Raw genomic sequence first — 24,086 nt, forward strand, 5'->3', positions numbered from 1 at the left:
ACACACACACACACACACACACACACACACACACACACACACACACACACACACAGGGAGAGGGGTACACACACACACACACACACACACACACACACACACAGGGAGGGTGTGGACACACACACACACACACACACACACAGGGAGAGGGGTGTGGACACACACACACACAGGGAGAGGGGTGTACACACACACACACACACACACACACACACACACACACACACACACACACACACACACACACACACACACACACACACACACAGGGAGAGGGTGTGGACACACACACACACACACAGGGAGAGGGGGTGGACACACACACACACACACACAGGGAGAGGGGTGTGGACACACACACACACACAGGGAGAGGGGTGTGACACACACACACACACACACACACACACACACACACACACACACACACACACACACACACACACACACACACACACACACACAGGGAGAGGGGTGTGGACACACACACACACACACACACAGGGAGAGGGGTGTGGACACACACACACACACACACACAGGGAGAGGGGTGTGGACACACACACACACACACACACAGGGAGAGGGGTGTGGACACACACACACACACACACACAGGGAGAGGGGTGTGACACACACACACACACACACACAGGGAGAGGGGTGTGGACACACACACACACACAGGGAGAGGGGGGTGGACACACACACACACACAGGGAGAGGGGTGGGCACACACACACACAGGGAAAGGGGTGGGGACACACAGGGTAGGCGGGAATGGAGGGGGAGGTGGGGACACACAGGAAGAGGGGAATGGAGGGGGAGGTGGGGGTTGGTAGGAAGAGGGGACGCAGGGAGGGCGGTGGGGGTTGGTAGGAAGAGGGGAGGTAGGCAGGGACGGAGGGGAGGTAGGCGGGGACGGAGGGGAGGTAGGCGGGGACGGAGGGGGACAGAGGGAGGTAGGAGGGGGACGGAGGGAGGTAGGCGGGGACGGAGGGAGGTAGGCGGGGACGGAGGGAGGTAGGCGGGGATGGAGGGAGGTGGGGGTTGGTCGGAAGAGGGAGGTAGGCGGGGACGGAGGGAGGTAGGGGGGACGGAGGGGGACGGAGGGAGGTAGGCGGGGACGGAGGGAGGTAGGCGGGGACGGATGGGGACGGAGGGAGGTAGGCGGGGACGGAGGGAGGTGACGGGGGGGCGGGGACGGAGGGAGGTAGGCGGGGACGGATGGGGACGGGGGGGGTAGGCGGGGACGGAGGGAGGTAGGGGACGGAGGGGGGGGACGGAGGGACGGGGGTGGGGACGGAGGGAGCCGGGGGGACGGAGGGAGGGGGGGGGGACGGAGGGAGGGGGACGGAGGGAGGGGGACGGGGAGGGGGTGGGGACAGAGGGAGGGAGCCGGGGACGGAGGGAGGGGGTGGGGACAGAGGGAGGGAGGGAGCCGGGGACGGACTGAGGTGGTGGGAACGGACGGACGAAAGGAGGAGGTGAGGACAGACGGGAGGAGGTGGGGAGGGATGGAGGGAGGAGATGGACATGGAGGGGGGAGAGCAAGAATCGTTACAACACTGTGCATATACACAATGACATTTGTCTTTATTCTTTTGGAACTTCTGTGAGTGCAATGTTTACTGTTAATTTTTGTTTATTTCACTTTTGTATATTATCTACTTCAGTTGCTTTGGCATTGTTAACATATGTTTCCCATGCCAATAAAGCCCAGTGAATTGAGAGGGGGTGAGAGAGAGGGGGAGGGAGGGAGGGAGAAGAGGCGTTGGTGCCAGAGGAAGAGGCCTGGCTGATTCATGTCCTGAGAAAGAAGAGGCAGAAGAGCAGACATGCAGGCGACAGAAGACACACCCACAGTGTAACCCGATAGACATCAGCCGGATGGGAACTTACCTCTCCTAGAGGCAGGACCGCACTCATACTTGCACACTAGCTAACACACATTACATTCAGGAATGCATACACGTATGGCATGCATACGCACCTCTGCATGCACTGTGAACAAACACAAGTGCACGCAAGCTGGCATACTGTACACACTTGTGTACACAGACAACCATGTGCTTGTACGCACCCTTACACTAATGCACTGAATGTACAAACCATGACTGACTGACCAGTGAAACCAGGTAATTATTGAAGTCACTAAATCCATCTCAATCAGTGTAGATGAAGGGGAGACAGGTTTTTAAGCATTGAGACAGTTGAGACATGGATTGTGTATGTGTGCCATGCAGAGGGTGAATGGGCAAGACCAAAGATTGAACTGCCTTTGAACAGGGTATGGTAGTAAGTAGGAGCCAGGCTCACTGGTTGGTGTCAGGAACTGCAACGCTGCTGGGTTTTCCACACAAGTTTCCCATGTGTATCAAGAATGGTCCACCACCAAAAGGACATCCAGCCAACTTGACACAACTGTGGGAAGCATTGGAGTCAACATGGGCCAGCATCCCTGTGGAACGCTTTCAACACCTTGTAGAGTCCATGCCCTGATGAATTGAGGCTGTTCTGAGGGCAACAACAGGGGTGCAACTCAATATTAGGAAGGTTTTCTTAATGTTTTGTACACTGTGTGCAATACACACACTTATCAGCCATGGGATGATATCCAGGTCACCGCAGGGATGACAGGGCTGTAGTGTATGGTGATCTGAAAGATCCTCCTCCTGCTTTCCAGACAGACTCTGTTGTGACTGAGTGAGTAGTACGTTTCAGTTCTGCTCTACTCTTCTCTGCCGTACAAGGGGTTTGTCTTGTGAGGCTTTCAGTTCATACTGCAAGGCTATGTCTCAAATGCTGCCCCTTTCCCTATATACACTGCTCAAAGAAATAAAGGGAACACTAAAAGAACACATCCTAGATCTGAATGAATGAAATGTTCTTATTAAATACTTTTTTCTTTACATAATTGAATGTGCTGAAAACAAAATCACACAAATTATCAATGGAAATCAAATTCATCAACCCATTCAGGTCTGGATTTGTAGTCACACTCAAAATTAAAGTGGAAAACCACACTACAGGCTGATCCAACTTTGATGTAATGTCCTTAAAACAAGTCAAAATGAGGCTCAGTAGTGTGTGTGGCCTCCACGTGCCTGTATGACCTCCCTACAACGCCTGGGCATGCTCCTGATGAGGTGGCGGATGGTCTCCTGAGGGATCTCCTCCCAGACCTGGACTAAAGCATCCGCCAACTCCTGGACAGTCTGTGGTGCAACGTGGCGTTGGTGGATGGAGCGAGACATGATGTCCCAGATGTGCTCAAATGGATTCAGGTCTGGGGAACGGGCGGGCCAGTCCATAGTATCAATGCTTTCCTCTTGCAGGAACTGCTGACACACTCTAGCCACATGAGGTCTAGCATTGTATTGCATTAGGAGGAACCCAGGGCCAACCGCACCAGCATATGGTCTCACAAGGGGTCTGAGGATCTCATCTCGGTACCTAATGGCAGTCAGGCTACCTCTGGCGAGCACATGGAGGGCTGTGCGGCCCCCCAAAGAAATGCCACCCCACACCATGACTGACCCAAACCGGTCATGCTGGAGGATGTTGCAGGCAGCAGAACGTTCTCCACGGCGTCTCCAGACTGTCACGTCTGTCACGTGCTCAGTGTGAACCTGTTTTCATTTGTGAAGAGCACAGGGCGCCAGTGGCGAATTTGCCAATCTTGGTGTTCTCTGGCAAATGAAAAACGTCCTGCACGGTGTTGGGCTGTAAGCACAACCCCCACCTGTGGACGTCGGGTCCTCATACCACCCTCATGGAGTCTGTTTCTGACCGTTTGAGCAGACACATGCACATTTGTGGCCTGCTGGAGGTCATTTTGCAGGGCTCTAGCAGTGCTCCTCCTTGCACAAAGGCGGAGGTAGCGGTCCTGCTGCTGGGTTGTTGCCCTCCTACGGCCTCCTCCACATCTCCTGATTTACTGGCCTGTCTCCTGGTAGCGCCTCCATGCTCTGGACACTACGCTGACAGACACAGCAAACCTTCTTGCCACAGCTCGCATTGATGTCCCATCCTGGATGAGCTGCACTACCTGAGCCACTTGTGTGGGTTGTAGACTCCGTCTCATGCTACCACTAGGGTGAAAGCACCGCCAGCATTCAAAAGTGACCAAAACATCAGCCAGGAAGCATAGGAACTGAGTGGTCTGTGGTCCCCACCTGCAGAAACCACTCCTTTATTGGGGGTGTCTTGCTAATTGCCTATAATTTCCACCTGTTGTCTATTCCATTTGCACGACAGCATGTGAAATGTATTGTCAATCAGTATTGCTTCCTAAGTGGACAGTTTGATTTCACAGAAGTGTGATTGATTTGGAGTTACATTGTGTTGTTTAAGTGTTCCCTTTATTTTTTTGAGCAGTGTATATGACTAGGGCCCTTAGGTCTCTGGTCAAAAGTAGTGCAGTATATAGGGATTAGGGTGCCATTTGGGACGCATTCTAAGATTATCTCTGCCAGGTGGTGGGAGCAACCAGGAGTCACATGCCTGATTTACCTGCTGGTTGTTTGCCATGTAGGCTAACTCACTACTGACCCTCTGGCCCAGATGGCCTCCACTTATAGGGATAATCCACCACCAGAAATAAAACAAGAACATGAAACCCCTGTCACTTGGTGAAAGCCTGTGTTCAGTGGGCAAAATAAAAAACTTTCCCCGTGATTTAACTTCTATGTGGTCCGTCTGTGAAATCCGGAAATTGAGTAGGAACACATAGCTACTGTACATGGTTCTTGTCACGAGATAGAGGATAACATTTAATCATGCTTTTAAGACAATTACCTACTTCTAGATTGCCAAATCAGCCAATAGATGGTATGGACATACTATCAATACCCTCATGACTAAGTAGAGATTTTGCTTAGATGTGCTCATTCTATACGGTGTACCAAATGATTCAACTGAGTTTCTCTTTCAAGTACCATCTCGCAATGCGGCTTGTGTGTCTGGGAAACGTGGGAACTGGCCATTGTTGCCATAGCAACGTACTCTGCAGAGAGGAACTGCAAGCTGAACTTGGTGAGACTCTTAAATTGATAGTGCAGTTTGTTTAGGAGATTTCACAGGTAGCTAGCTACTGTACTTCACATGCTGATATTGACTGGTATTATTGTGTATACCTACATTAGTTGGTAGCAACCTTTGCATTATGGGTTTTGTAGTCCACTTGAGCTTCAACCGAGCTTCAACCAACATGTTCCTAGCAATCTTGTTCTAACGACAAAATGAAACATTTGTTCACCAAAAATATTGTTTTCACATAGTAGTGTTAGAGATGGGGGGGGATCAATACATTTACATATCAGAATATTATTTTTGCCGTTCTATCATAACATTTTGACAATATGCTAAATTATTGCGCTAGTTGGCTGTACTTGCACCAAAACGCCAGTGTTTTTCCTCCGTAGCTTGTTCTCCAGGTTAAATATGGAGCCAATTTGTTTTCAGCACTTTCATCTTTTTGTTGTAAGATAATAATGTTTTTTTTAAATTAACAATACAAAACACACATACATGGTGCATTCAAAAATTATCCAGACCCCTTGACTTTTTCCACATTTTGTTACATTACAGCCTTATTCTAAAATGGATTTACCTTTTTTCCCCTCATCAATCTATACACAATACCCCATAATGATAAAACTAAAACAGTTCAAAAAAAATCTTTGCACATTTATTCAAAATAAAAAATGTATGTAAATGTACTTCGTTCATTGTTCATCTTTCCTTCGATCCTGACTAGTCTCCCAGTCCCTGAAAAACATCCCCACAGCATGATGCGTCCACCACCATGCTTCACCGTAGGGATGGTGCCAGGTTTCCTCCACATATGACGCTTGGCATTCAGGCCAAAGAGTTCAATCTTGGTTTCATCAGACCAAAGAATCTTGTTTGTCATGGTCAGAGTCCTTTAGATGCCTTTTTGGCAAACTCCAAGCTGGCTGTCATGTGCCTTTTACTGAGGAGTGGCTACCGTCTGGACACTACCATAAAGGGCTGATTGGTGGAGTGCTGCAAAGATGGTTCTCCTTCTGAAAGGTTCTCCCTTCTCCACAGAGGAACTCTGGAGCTCTGTCAGTGACCAACGTGTTCTTGGTCATCCATCAATGATGGAGGCCACTGTGTTGTTGGAGACCTTCAATGGTACCGGTCCCCAGATCTGTGCCTCGACACAATCCTGTCTCTGAGCTCTACGGACAATTCCTTCGACTTCGTGGCATTGGTTTTTGCTCTGACATGCACTGTCAACTGTGGGACCTTACATAGACAGGTGTGTGTCTTTTCAAATCATGTCCAATCAATTGAGTTTACCACCGATGGAATCCAATCAAGTTGTGGAAACATCTCAGGGATGAACAATGAAAGCAGGATGCACCTGACCTCAATTTAGAGTCTCATAGCAAAGGGTCTGAATACTTATGTAAATAAGTTATTTCTGGGTTGTTTTTTTTCTATAAATTTGCAAATATTTCGAAACCTGTTTTTGCTTTGTCGTCATGGGGTATTGTGTGTAGATTGAGGATAAAAAAATAAAACACTTTAGAATAAGGCAAATAAGTAGCAAAATGTGGAAAAGGGGAATGGGTCTGAATACTTTCTGAATGCACTGCACAAAAGACATCACACAAACATCAGCTACATCACACCTTCCCAGACCCACATGCTCACACCCCCATCTCCAGTGCCTGCATCACTGCGCCACATGGCCTCAAACTGCACCATTTTGTTTCTCTCCATTGCCCACGCACTTTCAACATTTAGATATTAAAGCATTTACATTTTCCATTGTGTTAACAAGAAAAGTGTCTCACTGCACCCTCATATGACGTCTTGAAATATGCAGACAGATGGATTAAAATAACATTTACATTGTAATACTTCTGACATCCAACTTTAACTCGGCCCAGCACTTTTATTTCCATGACTGATCAAAACTCATTTTCTCATGGCATTCTTGGCCTTCTGCAGCAAATATATGGTGAGCAATATGTTTGGAACATCGCATCTCAATAAAATATAGTATCGGAAGCGCAATACATATAGAATGGTGAGAATCGCAATACGTATTGTATCGGCACCTAAGTATTGTGATAATATCGTATCGTGAGGTCCCTGGAAATTCCCAGCCCTAATTAGTATTATTTAACACTTAATCATAGGAATTAGTGGTTTGAGGTGGATTATCCTTTTAAGACAGTGATCCCTCTGACTTAGTTGAGTAAACAGGCTCATTCGTAGTGGTGTTCATTTGTTGTTTGGAGCCATTGCATGGTGAACTCTGGATGTACTGCAACTAAAGCAGCTTCCTTGCTGGCTGGGAGTGATTTGAATGTTTCTCTTTGGCATTCAGGCAACCTCCAGACCAGACAGCTCTGTTCCTCTTATGCTGCTATTTGCAGTATTAAAGTAGCTTCCTCACCATGTCTCTGCCATAGAGCCTCTGTCAGCCTCATGTCCTCTAGCTTATCCCACTGTGTGTTTGTGTGTGTGTGACTGGTGGGGTGTGACGCTCACGCTTCCCTCTTCTCACTCTCTCCCTCTCACTCAGGCAAAGGCTCATCAGTGCCATATTGCCTTCATGATTGCTAGTGGTTGTAATTTAGAATGGGAGCGGTGGGTGAGGGGAGAGATGGAAGGGGAGGGGGGAAAAAGCAAAACAAATGGATAAGCACCGGCTTTGACCCCATGGCAGGGGAGATTTGTGTACTCAACACTGAATGACTGTGTCACACAGCTCCATTCAAACATTATTGCAGACCCACTCTCTCCTCCTAATAGGGGGTCACTAGCGGGCCATATTGGGGGAGGCAAGGGGGGTGTGGAGTCAGTCAAGGGTCACAGATGTATAGATAGCAAACCTCATTGCTTTTCCTGAGATGAGCCACCCAGAGCCAGCTGTAGTTATGAGCCTAGTGGGCCATTAGGAGGCTATGGGACGGGGAATTGTTATGGCGTCGGGGAGGGAGGTGAGGTGAAGAGCGATCGTGGCCCTGTGCTTGCCCTTTTCACAGCAGCTGGACCCGGGTGAAGCAAAGTTCTCCTCACTGATATTGCTGTTTCAGGGGAGGGACGTGTGAAAATATAAGCAACTGATTGGATTGGGGTGACCGTGTAGTGTTCTCACTGAACTGATTCATTCTGTTCAGTGTGCTAGCAGGTTGGTTGTCTGCCTATGAATGAGTTGTAGGCCTAATTGGAGCCTAATTGTGTTTTTATCTCAGTCACTTTCAAACCGTAATGGCATACGCATGTACCGCTCTCCCTGTGTAGGCTAATTACTGAAACGTCTCACATGGATATTAGCTCCCCCTTTTAGCTAACATTACAACCCTCTAGTGTTTGTATCTGCTAAGTAAAGCCTTAGCGCAACACAGGACATAAATACAACATACCAGTAAACAAGGATTATGTGCCTTGGGTCAGTGTGGTCTTCCCCACCGCTGCATCGTCAGTGCTGTCTCCCCCACCGCTGCATCGTCAGTGCCGTCTCCCCCACCGCTGCGTCGTCAGTGCCGTCTCCCCCACCGCTGCGTCGTCAGTGCCGTCTCCCCCACCGCTGCGTCGTCAGTGCCGTCTCCCCCACCGCTGCATCGTCAGTGCCGTCTCCCCCACCGCTGCGTCGTCAGTGCGGTCTCCCCCACCGCTGCAGTCGGTCCCCCAGTGCGTCAGTGCTCCCCCACCGCTGCGTCGTCAGTGCGGTCCCCCACCGCTGCGTCGTCAGTGGTCTCCCCACCGCTGCGTCGTCAGTGCGGTCTCCCCACCGCTGCATCGCCAGTCGTCTCCCCCACCGCTGCATCGCCAGTGCCGTCTCCCCCACCGCTGCATCGCCAGTGTCTCCCCACCGCTGTCAGTGCCGTCCCCACCGCTGCATCGTCAGTGCGGTCTCCCCCACGCAGTGTCTCCCCCACCGCTGCGTCCAGTGCCGTCTCCCCCACCGCGCTGCGTCACCGCTCGTCTCCCCCACCGTGCGTCGTCAGTGCGGTCCCCCACCGCTGCGTCGTCAGTGCGTCTCCCCCAGTGCGGTCTCCCCCACCGCTGCGTCGTCAGTGCCGTCTCCCCCCCCACCGCTGCAGTGCGGTCTCCCCCCGCTGCATCGCCAGTGCGGTCTCCCCACGCTGCAGTCGTCTCCCCCCACCGCTGTGCCGTCTCCCCCACCGCTGCATCGTCAGTGCGGTCTTCCCCACGCTGCATCGCCAGTGCCGTCTCCCCCACCGCTGCATCGTCAGTGCGGTCTCCCCCACCGCTGCATCGCCAGTGCGGTCTCCCCCACCGCTGCATCGTCAGTGCCGTCTCCCCCACCGCTGCATCCACCACCGCTGCAGTGTCTCTATGTGTAGAGAGGCGCTGGCCAGGTCAGAGAGGTGTCTGGACTGAGAAGTGAGACATTTCTCGCAGTAGTCGACAGTGGACACCACTGGGGTCCAGAAAGAGGTCCATATCCCAGAGCCATGATGACAATGTCTTTAAAGCCCGTTGAGTATCAGGTTTGCAATAGAGAGAGCAGATATTTGTTGGCAGTCTGCTAAGCCAATGGATCAAGTAGGGTTTAGGAAAGTATTGATGGACAATACAGGGCTGATTTATTTGTTAGTAGACTAAACCATATTATGGCGCAGTGTGGAGTCTGGGGAAAGTGCAGGTTGATTTGCATTGGAGACAGCTATTGTTTACATTTAACCCAATGCATTACCTGGAGTCCTTAGATAGGAGACATCATTTGAATTGACTTCTACTCTGTGCTCAAAGGCCATGTCCATTGACCTATACTTCTCTCAGGTTATGGATGTATTTAGCCTATGCTTGGCCTTTAAATAGGGATGTATTATGAGCAGGTTGTTAGTGTTGGTGTGTCACTAATGAAATCTAACAGAGCTCATATTTCACTGGCCAGGTGTTCCCACTTGCCCTAGTGACACCAGAGGTGTATGAGTCACAGACACAGACAGCTTCTGGGCAGTAGTCTGGTGGACTGCCATTATCAGGCTGACTGGGGTTAAAGTGGCTGCGGCACGAGAGAGTGATGAGAATGCTTGTTGGCGTAGAATGACTGCGGGGCTATGTAGAACTAGAACCCAGCAAATAGGGCCAATGTGTTCTCCATCTGGGAAGTCTTTAGCTGGCACACACACGGCCAACTCGTACCTTTTTGATACAGTGATTACTGATTTAGCCTTTTACCTCATTAACCTCCCTACTGTATGGTGCTTCACTGCTTCTAACCGCTAGACCGGCAGGAAGCATGTCTATTTAAACCAAAATCCCAACGCGTGTAATAAGGTCATTTAGTTAATGCTATTATCCAAATAGACTTTCAGTCAGTAAATCAGTGATTCAGGATATGTGGTCCATTGGCCCATGCAGGAGTCAATCCCACTACTTGGGTGTTCCTAACACCATTCTCCACTCAACCATTTGAGCCATCGGAAGATGTATAGCTAGCTATGTTAAGTCATCCACTCCATATTCCTGCTATGCCTGGAGGTTGTGTGTTTCGTGTGTGTGTTCCTCGTCACGAGAGTGTGCGAGTGGCCGAGCATGTGCTGCGGAGCGACTGGCCTGTAACAGTGATCAATGAGGTTGTGGTGAGGGGCTGAGTCTGTATTGGGGAAGGGAGGAGGGGCAGCTCAGCGCTGCCTGGTGGTTGGATGGTGAAATAGGTTTCACATGTTAATGAGAACCTTAACTTGACATGAGACAAGGACAACAGGGCATCTTTTCTATCTCCCTCTCTCTCTTTCTCTCATCCTATTTCCTCCCTCCCTACATCCTTATCCTTTCGTCCTCTCTTCATTGTTCTCTCTCTCATTATCTCCTCCCTTGTCCTCTACCTTTCACTTGTTCCTTCTCTATTACACCCAATGCAAATGGCCAAGGAGAAAACAGGCCACTCTCACAGTGCATCTCTCAGCTAGGGTATTGTACACCAGCGATTCTCAACTGGTGGGTCTCGACCCACATTTAGATCGCAGGAGATTTTGAATGGGTCGCGATGTATCTTATAAACGACTAAAACCAGGTAGAAAGTTTGTAGCAATGATAAATCATCAATTTATTTTAAATATTTCATGGAGTTAAGCAATTTTTCTTCAATCACAGTATCTGCAATATAGAGTTATTAGCAGCACTATTTAGAGGATTTTGTGGTCTCACACCAGTGAGCTTAACCTTCTGCATCAAGAATATGGGTAAATTGAAATTATTGACAGTGAAAAAGGTGGGACTATTGTTCCCTTGTTATATAATTGGTACATTTACTATCAATACAGCATTAAACAGTAAAACACATTTTTTTAAAGTTACTTTTTTCCAGATTGCATTTTGCCAACTAAAATCGTATTGTGAATATTGGATTGTGACTGAGACAACCTGATTCAATTTGAGTCCTGAGGCAAAACCAGTTGAGATCCACTGTTGTACACTACGGACATCTGCTACCGTAGCATGAGCCAGTGTATCTTTCGTAATGGGACTGCTAACGTGGATATTCTAGGCCTATACTATAAATCCTTATTAACTAGGCTCTGTCTTTGCTCAAGTGTTGGCCTTAGTAAGACAGAGGGCTAGATGTCAGGACAGAGTAAGGGTAGGGGTACTTCTACCTGTCTGGGTATAAAGGGCTTGAGCCCTCACTCTAACCTGAAGGATGCTTATCTAGACTCTGTCTGTAGTTGTTCAAGCATGTAGAGATTACTCTGCTGTTGCATTGACATGGTGAGATGAGTTCTAGGCGTGTCTGTGTTGTGACTAACGTTTCCTGCCTGCTGAAATCATCTCTTATTTAGTGTGTACATAGTAGCATACAGGTCAACAACAATATTGTGGGAATTCTGGACTTGAATGTCACCTTCTGCCAACCATGTGACTGACTTACCAGTCTGTAAGTTTATGGCTAATAAAGTAGAAGACTATATCTTGTGGGAAATATATTGCGAACCTTACAGAAGGTTAGGGCTGTAGGTAGCCTAGCAGTTAGAGCAATGGGCCAGTAAGCGAAAGATCGTTGGGTCGAATACCTGAGCCGACAAGGTGAAAAATCTGTGTGTGTTCCCTAGAGCAGGGCACTTCACCCTAATTTGCTCCAGGGGTGCTGGACTACTATAAAAACAACCCTGTAAAACAACATATTTCACTGTACCTATCTGGTATATGTGATAATAGCGTTTTTGGGGGGCTTTTAAAAAAAGAAAGCATGCCTCCGTGAGGAATTTCCGGAAAATGTACACCATTTGTCCCACACATATTGTCTTGGAAAACGATTGATTTATTCTTTAGTGTCAGTAATTGTGTCATATCACCAATGAAACCCATCACTGTAATGTGTGTGTATGAAACCCAATGGCTGTGCTCTGCATGCGCTAGCTGCTCGAGCGTGGAGAGAGCGAGTGAGCACACACAGGGCAACCTCCACTGGGAGGGAAGGGGTTAACTGGCAGGAATGATTGAGGTGTTGGTCTCTGGGAGACTGCACAAAGGACTGCTGCCATATTTTCCCTCCTTTCTCTTTTCTACATTTTTTTTTCTCTCTCCTCGCTCTTTCTTGCTTTCTCTCTCTGTTCTCAATGTGAGGTGTCCCTGTATGCAAGCGGGGGCCTGAGTCAGAGGGAAATGAACCCAATAAATCAAGCTCTTCGGTCTTTTCTCCTCTCCCCTGCTTGGACCTGCTTTTCCATCCCTGCGTGGAGCTATGTGCAGTCAAATAGGAATGTCTTTGCCCCTGCCCTCAGCCTTATCCTACCCAGCAGGGTTTCCATCAGGAAAATTTGGCGACATTTGATAAATTTAGCGGACATACATATGTATTAGGGCGTTCATCCACGGTGCTCAAAATGACATTTCCATTATTGTAGTTCATCTTAAAAGAATAGAAAGTTGTAATAAAATAAAGTAGAACGATGTTCTTATACCAACATGACAGGTTTGACTGAAGTCTTCATTCCTCCTATAAATTATACATTAATATCATTTAAAAGCAGAAAGAAACATTTAACCCAGAACAAGTTGCCTACACAGTAATAAAACACAGCTTCAAAATATACATTTTGTATAGTATAATTTTCTAACGACCTGACCTATAAAATGTATGAACATTTTAATTAAGAAAACACCAATGTTTTCAAATATAATTGAGGCATCTCTAATTTAATTTAGCCTAGGCATGAACATTTGAATTAGGCCTAATAACAAAACATGGCTGTCTAGGAACACCAGAGTCGGGCCGTCCCACTTCCCATTCCCGCTGCGATTCAGCACCACAGCAGTGGAAAGAGGCTTGCTCTCGGCGGCCACAAAATGAAGAAATGATAAAACTGATGTTGGACAATCAAATTCAATATGTAAATAAACTATTCGTTAAGGCTGGTTCATTGAGAGAAAGCTTATTATTCCAACTGTCCTGTGAAACGAGGCCTGTGCCACGCATTCATGAAAGCTCTTTTTACAGTTCTACTGGATGATGTCGTGTGATATACATGGGTTATTGATAACTAAAGTTGGAGCACATTGACTTCTTCCATCAATGATTGAAACGCATTATTTTGTGATGGAATTTTTGTTTTGCAGACATTTTGGCAGGCAACAATTGTATTTATTTTTTGGGCCCGGCGTACAGAAAGCCCCCGCCCCAGCATCCAGCCCTTTCCGCCAGCTCTATAGCCTGACCCCAGTCCAGGCTTCCTACCTCCCAGCCCCCTGGGCTTTAGTCATCAGCCTAACCTCCACCACTGACTACTACCCTGGGCTTTAGTCATCAGCCTCCCTCCACCACTGACTACTCCCCTGGGCTTTAGTCATCAGCCTCCCTCCACCACTGACTACTCCCCTGGGCTTTGGTCATCAGCCTCTCTCCACCACTGACTACTCCCCTGGGCTTTGGTCATCAGCCTCCCTCCACCACTGACTACTCCCCTGGGCTTTAGTCATCAGCCTCTCTCCACCACTGACTACTCCCCTGGGCTTTAGTCATCAGCCTCTCTCCACCACTGACTACTCCCCTGGGCTTTGGTCATCAGCCTCCCTCCACCACTGACTACTCCCCTGGGTTTTGGTCATCAGCCTCTCTCCACCACTGACTACTCCCCTGGGTTTTGGTCATCAGCCTCTCTCCACCACTGACTACTCCCCTGGGTTTTGGTCATCAGCCTCTCTCCACCACTGACTACTCCCCTGGGTTTTGGTCATCAGCCTCTCTCCACCACTGACTACTCCCCTGGGCTTTGGTCATCAGCCTCTCTCCACCACTGACTACTCCCCTGGGCTTTGGTCATCAGCCTCCCTCCACCACTGACTACTCCCCTGGGCTTTAGTCATCAGCCTCTCTCCACCACTGACCACTCCCCTGGGCTTTAGTCATCAGCCTCTCTCCACCACTGACTACTCCCCTGGGCTTTAGTCATCAGCCTCCCTCCACCACTGACTCCTCCCCTGGGCTTTAGTCATCAGCCTCCCTCCACCACTGACTCCTCCCCTGGGCTTTAGTCATCAGCCTCCCTCCACCACTGACTACTCCCCTGGGCTTTAGTCATCAGCCTCCCTCCACCACTGACTACTCCCCTGGGCTTTAGTCATCAGCCTCTCTTCACCACTGACTACTCCCCTGGGCTTTAGTCATCAGCCTCCCTCCACCACTGACTACTCCCCTGGGCTTTAGTCATCAGCCTCCCTCCATCACTGACTACTCCCCTGGGCTCCAAGGCTCCAGGGACATTGAAGGAGAACCATCACACCCCTCCACCTGTTTTTATCCCCTCTGTGTGTGCAGGGAAGACAATTGTGTGTGACTCACTCTGTGTAGCTGCCCTGTGTCTGTTATGACTGTGTGAGGATGCGTGTGTGTGTGTGTCTCAGAGAAAGGGTCCTGGGTGGCTCTCCTCTTCTCATGCTGAATGATTTATGGTGTCCCAGAAGCACATGTCAGATGGTGTGTTACAGTATAAGCAACAAAACAGAACATGGCCTTTAGTGGCCTCAGACTTAAGGCTGGGACGATACCAGGATCACTATATTGTTTTCCAAGGCAAAAATGAAATCACGAAGCAGATGTAACTCTTTCGGCATTTTAAAAACCTGCTGTATAAAAAAATGTTTGCTACAGCTTGGAAAATAAATAAATGTGACTCTTGATAACAACATAATGATGTTTCCAACATTAGGACTGTTCTCCTGAAGAAGTGGAAGTGGAATCCGCTTGTTGTTTTGTTTCCTTGCCACGATACTAACAGGTATCCCGGCCTTACTCACACTGTACAGCGCAGCGCTGCTCTGGAAATGAAATAGGAATGTTGTGCAGCCATTCAAGCCGAGTCAAGGGAGGGACGGTTCATTCAGGTCATGCGACATGTTCTAGTATCAGATCAGGTCTGATCAAGCAGTCAGTTAGGGGCAGAACCAAGACCTCTGGGTACTGTAGAAACTATTATCTCTGGGCCCATATGTTGTAGTTGGACTGCTGATCTAAGATCATGTGTCCATTCATTATAATCGAAAAGGCAAAAATCTCATCCTAGATCCTCACTCTTACTCTGAGACACTTTGTGAATAATATGGGCCTTGATCTTCTGTAGTATAGGCAGGCTTTCATTATCATCATCATCGCCTTAAATGGTCATCTGTTAGATCACATCCTCACCAGGGAAGAGTCTGCTGCCTCTGCCATTCACTTAATCTCACTGACAAATTAACTGTATTAATTTCCTGTCTGATTGAACTTTAACTGCGGTCTCTGTGGCTGGTTCAAACCTTCTCACAGCAGGCTCATTGACAGTGATCTGAATGTGGACACAACGATGCGCTGTTGTTTTACCCATCTGTCTGGTACAATGGAACTGTTAATAAGTGACTCTCCCTCGGTGTGTGTGTGTGTCACTCTCTGCCCCCCCTCCCTCTTTCTCTCCATCTCTCAGCCTGTGGCAGAGCCCATCCCTATCTGCAGCTTCTGCCTGGGCACTACGGAGTCGAACCGAGACAAGAAGCCAGAGGAGCTCATCTCCTGTGCAGACTGTGGCAACAGCGGTGAGTCGCACTGTGGCAGCACGGTTTCTATACACTGAGACATCAAGGCAGCACTGCCTGCTACTTCTGCCTGCACCTTGTTCTATTGGATTTGTCTTAACTTTAGTTAAACCTATAATTTCACAGGTTTGTTCTCGTAGATGTCTGAATTTGGTAGTTTGTTGTCATGGTTGATTTTGGCTCTATAGGGCCTTTTGAGTGTAATTTTTTCTATTGTGAGGTGGTGGTGTCCTGTGGTTGTCAGGATAGTGAGTGTGTGGCTCTGTTGAACTGTGTCCCCTAGGCCACCCGTCCTGTCTAAAGTTCTCACCAGAGCTCACTGTGCGAGTCAAAGCTCTGTGGTGGCAGTGCATCGAATGCAAGACCTGCAGCAACTGTCAAGATCAAGGCAAAAACGCAGTGAGTGTTTGTGTCCGTGTGTCGCTGTGTCAGCCTGTACTTCAGCACAATACGTAGGAATCAGATCTGTTGTTTTTCAACAAACAGAACTATTTTAGACAACTGCTGCAGATGGTTCTCTCTCTCCTCAGACCTGCCAAGTACAGTACAGTTCTGGTTGGAGGGAAATATGCAAATGGTGGAAATGTCAACTGTGTAAACATGACGGCAGGGACTGACCAAATTTTTACTGTGTATGTGTGTGTGTGTGCGTGCGTTTAGGAGAACATGTTGTTCTGTGACTCCTGTGACCGGGGGTTCCACATGGAGTGCTGTGACCCCCCACTGATGCGGATGCCAAAAGGTAACCCCCCTCTCCACTACTTCTTCTCCTACCCCTGACCCTCCTAATGTACCTAATAAAACCCACTTAAACATGCGCTGTCCCTGGAAATTCCTACCTCTGTACAGTAAATGGATCCACTGTACATCTAAACGATTATGGCCATGAGATAATTGGGAACAAATGACAAAGCTCAGAAGGACCACAAACCAAGACTGTACCTCTTTCCACCAGTGTAATGACATGGATCTTTATTGTGGTTTTAATGCTGGTGGTACTGTGTAGTGATGTCAGTGTATGGTGGTAGTACTGAAGAAGAGGTTTCAGGCCAGCTAAGCTAATACACTCCTGATCTCTTCTGATCGGATCTCTTCTTGCCGGATCTCTTCTGATCTGTTCTGCTCTCCCACCAGGCATGTGGATCTGTCAGATCTGTCAGCCCAGGAAAAAAGGAAGAAAGCTCTTGCATGAAAAGGCAGCACAAATCAAACGGCGCTACAACGCACCACTGGGACGACCCAAGAACAGGTTGGTAACGACATGAAGAGAGCAGCACCGTCTGGGAGCCAGCAGTACGACACGGTGCTAGACCTGTAAAACACAGCGGGTCGCTTCAGATCAGCCCCACTAGAGTTTCATTGGCCAGTCAGACTGTTTTTAATGACTCCCTATTAGTCTAAGAGCTGAGTTTCATGCCATAAATGAAGCTTCTTTGGAGCCTTGAATCTAGCGATATGACACTCGCTGATCAACCAAATGGAGTTGTTTAATGTGGGAGTGGGGAACCTAGCCGTACTCTTTTATTGACAATACTTGATCATTGGAAACACAGCCAAAACATTTTTGACTGTCTTCTGTTGCGCTTGTTGCTATGTAAATGTATTCCAAATGACCAGGCCTTAGTCTATATAGGGTGTTGCTATTAGCTGGTGGGTGTCTGAATAGTCCTGTCTCCCATTGCAGACCGGGCAGGCCATTCAAGAAGCTGCAAGGGCCGGGTGGGCGTGGCAGGCGGAAGGGGGGGCGTCGCTCGCAGGGCTCCTCCTCCCCACACTCGTCGTCTAGCTCGTCCTGCGAGGGTTATCCTGGCGACGACCGGCTGCTGTTCTCCCTACGAGAGGACTCGTCGGAGCAGGGAGGCCTTCGCTTTAACAAGAAGACCAAGGGCCTGATTGACGCACTCACAAAGTTCTTCACACCCTCGCCCGACGGACGCAAGGCTCAGCACGAGGTGGACTACTCCCAGCAATACCGCATCCGCAAGAAGGCCATACGCAAGGAAGAGGGGGACGACAGGACAGGTGAGGAGGGTATGCTGAATAATGCATTGAATACTGAGGGTGAATGAGGGGTTGTAGTGGCTGTATTTGTATCAGTCAAAAGCTGTACTTCATACTATGTCCTTCAGACAGACCCAACACCTGCATAGTGGTTGTTGGTCTTTGAGAACTGGCCCAGTGTCCACAAAGTTGTCAGTTCTAGCACTTTGTGTGTCAGTCAGAACCTTAAAACATGAATATACTGTCCCCTTTCTGTAAGTGTCCCACAGACTTACTGTCCCCCTCTGTCTGTCCTTCACAGACAATCAGGACAGTAGTGACTGGCGTGAGGATGAGGACAAGCTACCAGGAAACGAGAACCTGACAGAGAAAGACGTGGAACTCTTCAGACACATCCAGGAGCTGGCGCTACAGGTAACCACAAAGACGGAGACAAAGAAAGTGTTTTTGTGTGTGTGTGGGAGAGAGGGGGCACTGTGGTTCAGTGCATTGTCAGGGCAGAGCTGATCTATCTATTCGTTGTGATCCCTCACTGGCACAGACAGATCAGAGCTTCAGATCACTGCCGTACATCACAGGAGAAACGCTTTGTCCCAACGCAGCGTTTGATTCTTGTCTTAGGAGAATAGGAAAGGCTGGTGAAAAGTAGGTGCAAGCTCAGCGTTATTTCAACTTCGTATTTTATAATTGATGGTTTCCTGTTGTGGTTTGTTTACAATTACATTGTAGACTAGACCCATTGTGAACCTGTTTGTGTTCCTCTGAGAGTGGATCCTCTCTCACATCAGTCAGTGAAAAAGATTCAAAGCAGACCTGACTCTGTAGGCAGGGGCGACTGGCCTTTGTGTGGGTGTGTGTTTTTGTTTGGGAGTATGTGATTACCAGCGTGTGTCAGCAGAACCCAGTGGCAGATGCTTGGAGTTTCCACTCAAGACAGACCAGAGAGCTAATAATAATTATGTAAGCAGGCGTCAGGGTGCCAGCTGCACAGGAGCCGGAGTAGGTGTGCCTGTTTGTTTTACTGTGCCTGTGTGGGTGTGCCTTGGCGTGTGTATATGTCTTTCTGTCACTGTGTGTTTGAGTGCCGGTGCGTGCCAGGCCCTAGTGTGTGTGTCGGGCATACCGTGCTGGGTTAGGCAGGGGCAGTCAGAGGCCCAGTAATCCCTGGTGTGTAATCTCGGTCTGATCCATGTTCTTTTCTTAATCCCCTGTTGGAAAACCTGGCCTTCACTTGATACTGGAGCTCCAAACCTGAACCCCCCTTCTCTGCTCTCGTTTTCTCTCTCTTTCTCTTGCCTATGCAGAAAGTGGGGGTGACCGGCCCTCCAGATCCCCAAATGCGTTGCCCGTCTGTCATCGAGTTTGGCAAGTTTGAGATCCAGACTTGGTACTCCTCTCCGTATCCGCAAGAGTTCAGCAGGTAAACGAGCACAAACATTTCACATGCTCCACTCTGAGTCAGTCCACTGTTAGTTTGTGTTCGTATAATTGATGTTAATGACTTAAAGTCAGTTTTGCTCTTGTCTGGTCCTCATCCATTTCCCTCCATCTCCTGTCCCAGACTGCCTAAGCTCTACCTGTGTGAGTTCTGCCTGCGTTACGTGAAGAGTCGCAGCATCCTCTTCCAGCACATGAGGAAGTGTGCCTGGTTCCACCCTCCAGCCAATGAGATCTACAGGAAGGATGGTGTCTCCGTGTTCGAGGTGAGACAGACTGAGAGACAGAGGAATACAGACAGAGAAAGAGAGAGAAGCAGATGGAGGCCACCGCCCTGCCACAAGCCACACCGCTCCTGCCACATCCTGTGCTCAGTGTCACAAAGACTCTCTGTGGACTGAAGGTTGAGAATTGAGAACTCTACATACTGCTTTTACACAGGCAGCCCAATTGTGATCTTTTTTTCACAAATTTGACTTTTGACCAATCAAATCGGCACTGAAAAAGAGCTGATGTAAAAACATCTGATGTGATTGGTCAACGACCAATTAGTGGAAAATAGATCAGAAATGGGCTGCCTGTGTAAACGCAGCCTAATTGAGGGGCAGTCCGTCTGTCTGGTAGGATGGCGTCTCCAGCTCTGGTTTCATTGCCTCTGCAGCCCGTCCCGTCCTGACTCGTCTCCTACTGACTCATCCTCACTCAGCAGCAGAGTAGAATAGCTTGGATGTCAGGCTATGTGCCAGGGAGCCCCTCTCCTCCTCTCTCTCTCCCAGCCAGGGACACCAGAGATGCCATGGCTCACATCATTGTCATTACTGTCTGAGACTAGTCCCCTCCTCCCATATCCCACGTGTGTCTGTCTCATAGTTACTCATTTTAAGGTTCGGAAACGGGCTGAATGGTGCAGTCAAGACTGCCCTTTTAAACGTGGATCATTGTAGTCAAACTCATGTCATACTTGTATTTGGTATATTCATGTGCACGTTTGCCTCGGCAGCTTGGTGGTTGCTCTCTGTGCTCATGTCATGCAAATCAGATTCCTTTCAGGCAATACAGGTTCATTCATTTATTCATGGTGTGTTTGTTTTGTTTTCTCAGGTGGATGGGAACATGAGCACAATCTACTGTCAGAACCTATGTCTGTTGGCCAAGCTGTTCCTGGATCACAAAACGCTGTACTACGACGTGGAGCCCTTCCTCTTCTACGTTCTAACACAGAATGACAGCAAGGGCTGCCACCTGGTGGGCTACTTTTCTAAGGTACGTCTAACCACCAAATCATCCAAAATAAACACATCCATAAATAATCACAACCGGTTAAACCCTAAAGTTGCCATTAGGGACAGATCTAGGATCAGCTTACCCTCCCATAAATCCTAACCTTAACCATTAGTGGAATTGCACAAAGTTGTCTTTAGATCAGTGTCTGGACGCACCTTAATTCTGTTCTCGTGAAATACCTCAGTATGCTAGGGAAATACCTCAGTATTCTAGTGAAATACCTCAGTATGCTAGTGAAATACCTCAGTATGCTAGTGAAATACCTCAGTATTCTAGTGAAATACCTCAGTATTCTAGTGAAATACCTCAGTATGCTAGTGAAATACCTCAGTATTCTAGTGAAATACCTCAGTATGCTAGTGAAATACCTCAGTATGCTAGTGAAATACCTCAGTATGCTAGTGAAATACCTCAGTATGCAGAGAAACCTCTGCTGCTTTGATGCTCTGTCTCACCGCTTACTGTCTGTACGGATGCAGGTGCTCTTATTAACATACAGAATAGCTGCCAAAACACTGCAATGATCTTTACACACACACACACACACACACACACACACACACACACACACACACACACACACACACACACACACACACACACACACACACACACACACACACACACACACACACACACACACACACACACACACACACACACACACACACACACACACAGACAGAGACCTCTACTTTTTCTCAAGAGTACATTACCATGCCTTTCCCCCCTCTCATTGGAATCTCTCACGCTCTCTTTCCCCCTCCAGGAGAAGCATTGTCAACAGAAGTACAACGTGTCCTGCATCATGATTCTTCCCCAGTACCAGCGCAAAGGCTACGGTCGCTTCCTCATCGACTTCAGTAAGGAGCTCCGCCCAGGCTCAGCTACAGTTCCTCTTTGATGCAGTGCAAATTGCTCTAAGCTGCTGTCGAGTTGTGGGTCAATGCCATCAGAATAGCAGTCAATCCCATTGAATTGAACTAGCAACACTTTGGGATCTGATTCAAAGTGGCTGTAATGAATAATGTCCAGTCCAATTCCTTGTTGAGTTGAAAAAGTGAAACCTCATTGGCCCCTTCCTACTCCGCTTAGCTGTTTGGAATGGGATGCTTTAGAAGGTGGTTGTTTTGAGGAAAGCTGAACCACTATCATGTTGTGGTAGAGATAGTAGCATTTTGTTATACAATTCAGACTGAATTGTATACACCAGGAGTCAGACTGAATTGTATAACCCAGCAGTCAGACTGAATTGAATACACCAGCAGTCACACTGAATTGTATACACCAGCAGTCAGACTGAATTGTATACACCAGCAGTCAGACTGAATTGTATACACCAGCAGTCAGACTGAATTGTATACACCAGCAGTCACACTGAATTGTATACACCAGCAGTCAGACTGAATTGTATACACCAGCAGTCATAGGCTGAATTGTATACACCAGCAGTCAGACTGAATTGTATACACCAGCTCTCATAGGCTGAATTGTATACACCAGCAGTCATAGGCTGAATTGTATACACCAGCAGTCAGACTGAATTGTATACACCAGCAGTCATAGGCTGAATTGTATACGCCAGCAGTCAGACTGAATTGTATACACCAGCAGTCATAGGCTGAATTGTATACACCAACAGTCAGACTGAATTGTATACACCAGCAGTCATAGGCTGAATTGTATACGCCAGCAGTCAGACTGAATTGTATACACCAGCAGTCATAGGCTGAATTGTATACGCCAGCAGTCAGACTGAATTGTATACGCCAGCAGTCAGACTGAATTGTATACACCAGCAGTCATAGGCTGAATTGTATACGCCAACAGTCAGACTGAATTATATACACCAACAGTCAGACTGAATTGTATACACCAACAGTCAGACTGAATTGTATACACCAGCAGTCATAGGCTGAATTGTATACGCCAGCAGTCAGACTGAATTGTATACACCAGCAGTCATAAGCTGAATTGTATACGCCAGCAGTCAGACTGAATTATATACACCAACAGTCAGACTGAATTGTATACACCAACAGTCAGACTGAATTGTATACACCAACAGTCCTAGGCTGAATTGTATACACCAACAGTCCTAGGCTGAATTGTATACACCAGCAGTCAGACTGAATTGGATACGCCAGCAGTCAGACTGAATTGTATACGCCAGCAGTCAGACTGAATTGGATACGCCAGCAGTCAGACTGAATTGTATACACCAGCAGTCAGACTGAATTGTATACACCAGCAGTCATAGGCTGAATTGTATACACCAGCAGTCATAGGCTGAATTGTATACACCAACAGTCAGACTGAATTGTATACACCAACAGTCCTAGGCTGAATTGTATACGCCAGCAGTCATAGGCTGAATTGTATACACCAGCAGTCATAGGCTGAATTGTATACACCAGCAGTCATAGGCTGAATTGTATACGCCAGCAGTCAGACTGAATTGTATACACCAACAGTCAGACTGAATTTTATACACCAGGAGTCAGACTGAATTGTATAACCCAGCAGTCAGACTGAATTGTATAACCCAGCAGTCAGACTGAATTGTATAACCCAGCAGTCAGACTGAATTGAATACACCAGCAGTCACACTGAATTGTATACACCAGCAGTCAGACTGAATTGTATACACCAGCAGTCAGACTGAATTGTATACACCAGCAGTCACACTGAATTGTATACACCAGCAGTCATAGGCTGAATTGTATACACCAGCAGTCAGACTGAATTGTATACACCAGCTCTCATAGGCTGAATTGTATACACCAGCAGTCATAGGCTGAATTGTATACACCAGCAGTCAGACTGAATTGTATACACCAGCAGTCATAGGCTGAATTGTATACGCCAGCAGTCAGACTGAATTGTATACACCAGCAGTCATAGGCTGAATTGTATACACCAACAGTCAGACTGAATTGTATACACCAGCAGTCATAGGCTGAATTGTATACGCCAGCAGTCAGACTGAATTGTATACACCAGCAGTCATAGGCTGAATTGTATACGCCAGCAGTCAGACTGAATTGTATACGCCAGCAGTCAGACTGAATTGTATACACCAGCAGTCATAGGCTGAATTGTATACGCCAACAGTCAGACTGAATTATATACACCAACAGTCAGACTGAATTGTATACACCAACAGTCAGACTGAATTGTATACACCAGCAGTCATAGGCTGAATTGTATACGCCAGCAGTCAGACTGAATTGTATACACCAGCAGTCATAAGCTGAATTGTATACACCAGCAGTCAGACTGAATTGTATACACCAGCAGTCAGACTGAATGGTATACACCAGCAGTCATAGGCTGAA

At 47.9% G+C, this 24,086-nt stretch overlaps 1 protein-coding gene across 5 annotated transcripts in view; it reads left to right on the forward strand.

Moving 5' to 3' along the window:
- Positions 1 to 24,086, forward strand: part of kat6a (K(lysine) acetyltransferase 6A) — a 58,226-nt gene that overhangs the window by 15,542 nt on the left and 18,598 nt on the right. For 4 of the 5 annotated variants that reach the window (XM_046351124.1, XM_046351126.1, XM_046351125.1 and 1 more), the window contains exons 3-12: positions 15,918 to 16,026; positions 16,310 to 16,425; positions 16,687 to 16,768; positions 17,161 to 17,275; positions 17,711 to 18,057; positions 18,329 to 18,441; positions 19,332 to 19,447; positions 19,589 to 19,730; positions 20,566 to 20,727; positions 21,518 to 21,611. In XM_046351124.1, coding sequence (XP_046207080.1) covers positions 15,918 to 16,026; positions 16,310 to 16,425; positions 16,687 to 16,768; positions 17,161 to 17,275; positions 17,711 to 18,057; positions 18,329 to 18,441; positions 19,332 to 19,447; positions 19,589 to 19,730; positions 20,566 to 20,727; positions 21,518 to 21,611 — 1,396 coding nt within the window. The remainder of the gene's footprint in view (positions 1 to 15,917; positions 16,027 to 16,309; positions 16,426 to 16,686; positions 16,769 to 17,160; positions 17,276 to 17,710; positions 18,058 to 18,328; positions 18,442 to 19,331; positions 19,448 to 19,588; positions 19,731 to 20,565; positions 20,728 to 21,517; positions 21,612 to 24,086) is intronic. The other variant, XM_046351129.1, reaches the window with a different exon arrangement.

This window comes from Oncorhynchus gorbuscha, linkage group LG05, assembly GCF_021184085.1.
Source record: "Oncorhynchus gorbuscha isolate QuinsamMale2020 ecotype Even-year linkage group LG05, OgorEven_v1.0, whole genome shotgun sequence".
In the NCBI taxonomy this organism is placed as follows: Eukaryota; Metazoa; Chordata; class Actinopteri; order Salmoniformes; family Salmonidae; genus Oncorhynchus; species Oncorhynchus gorbuscha.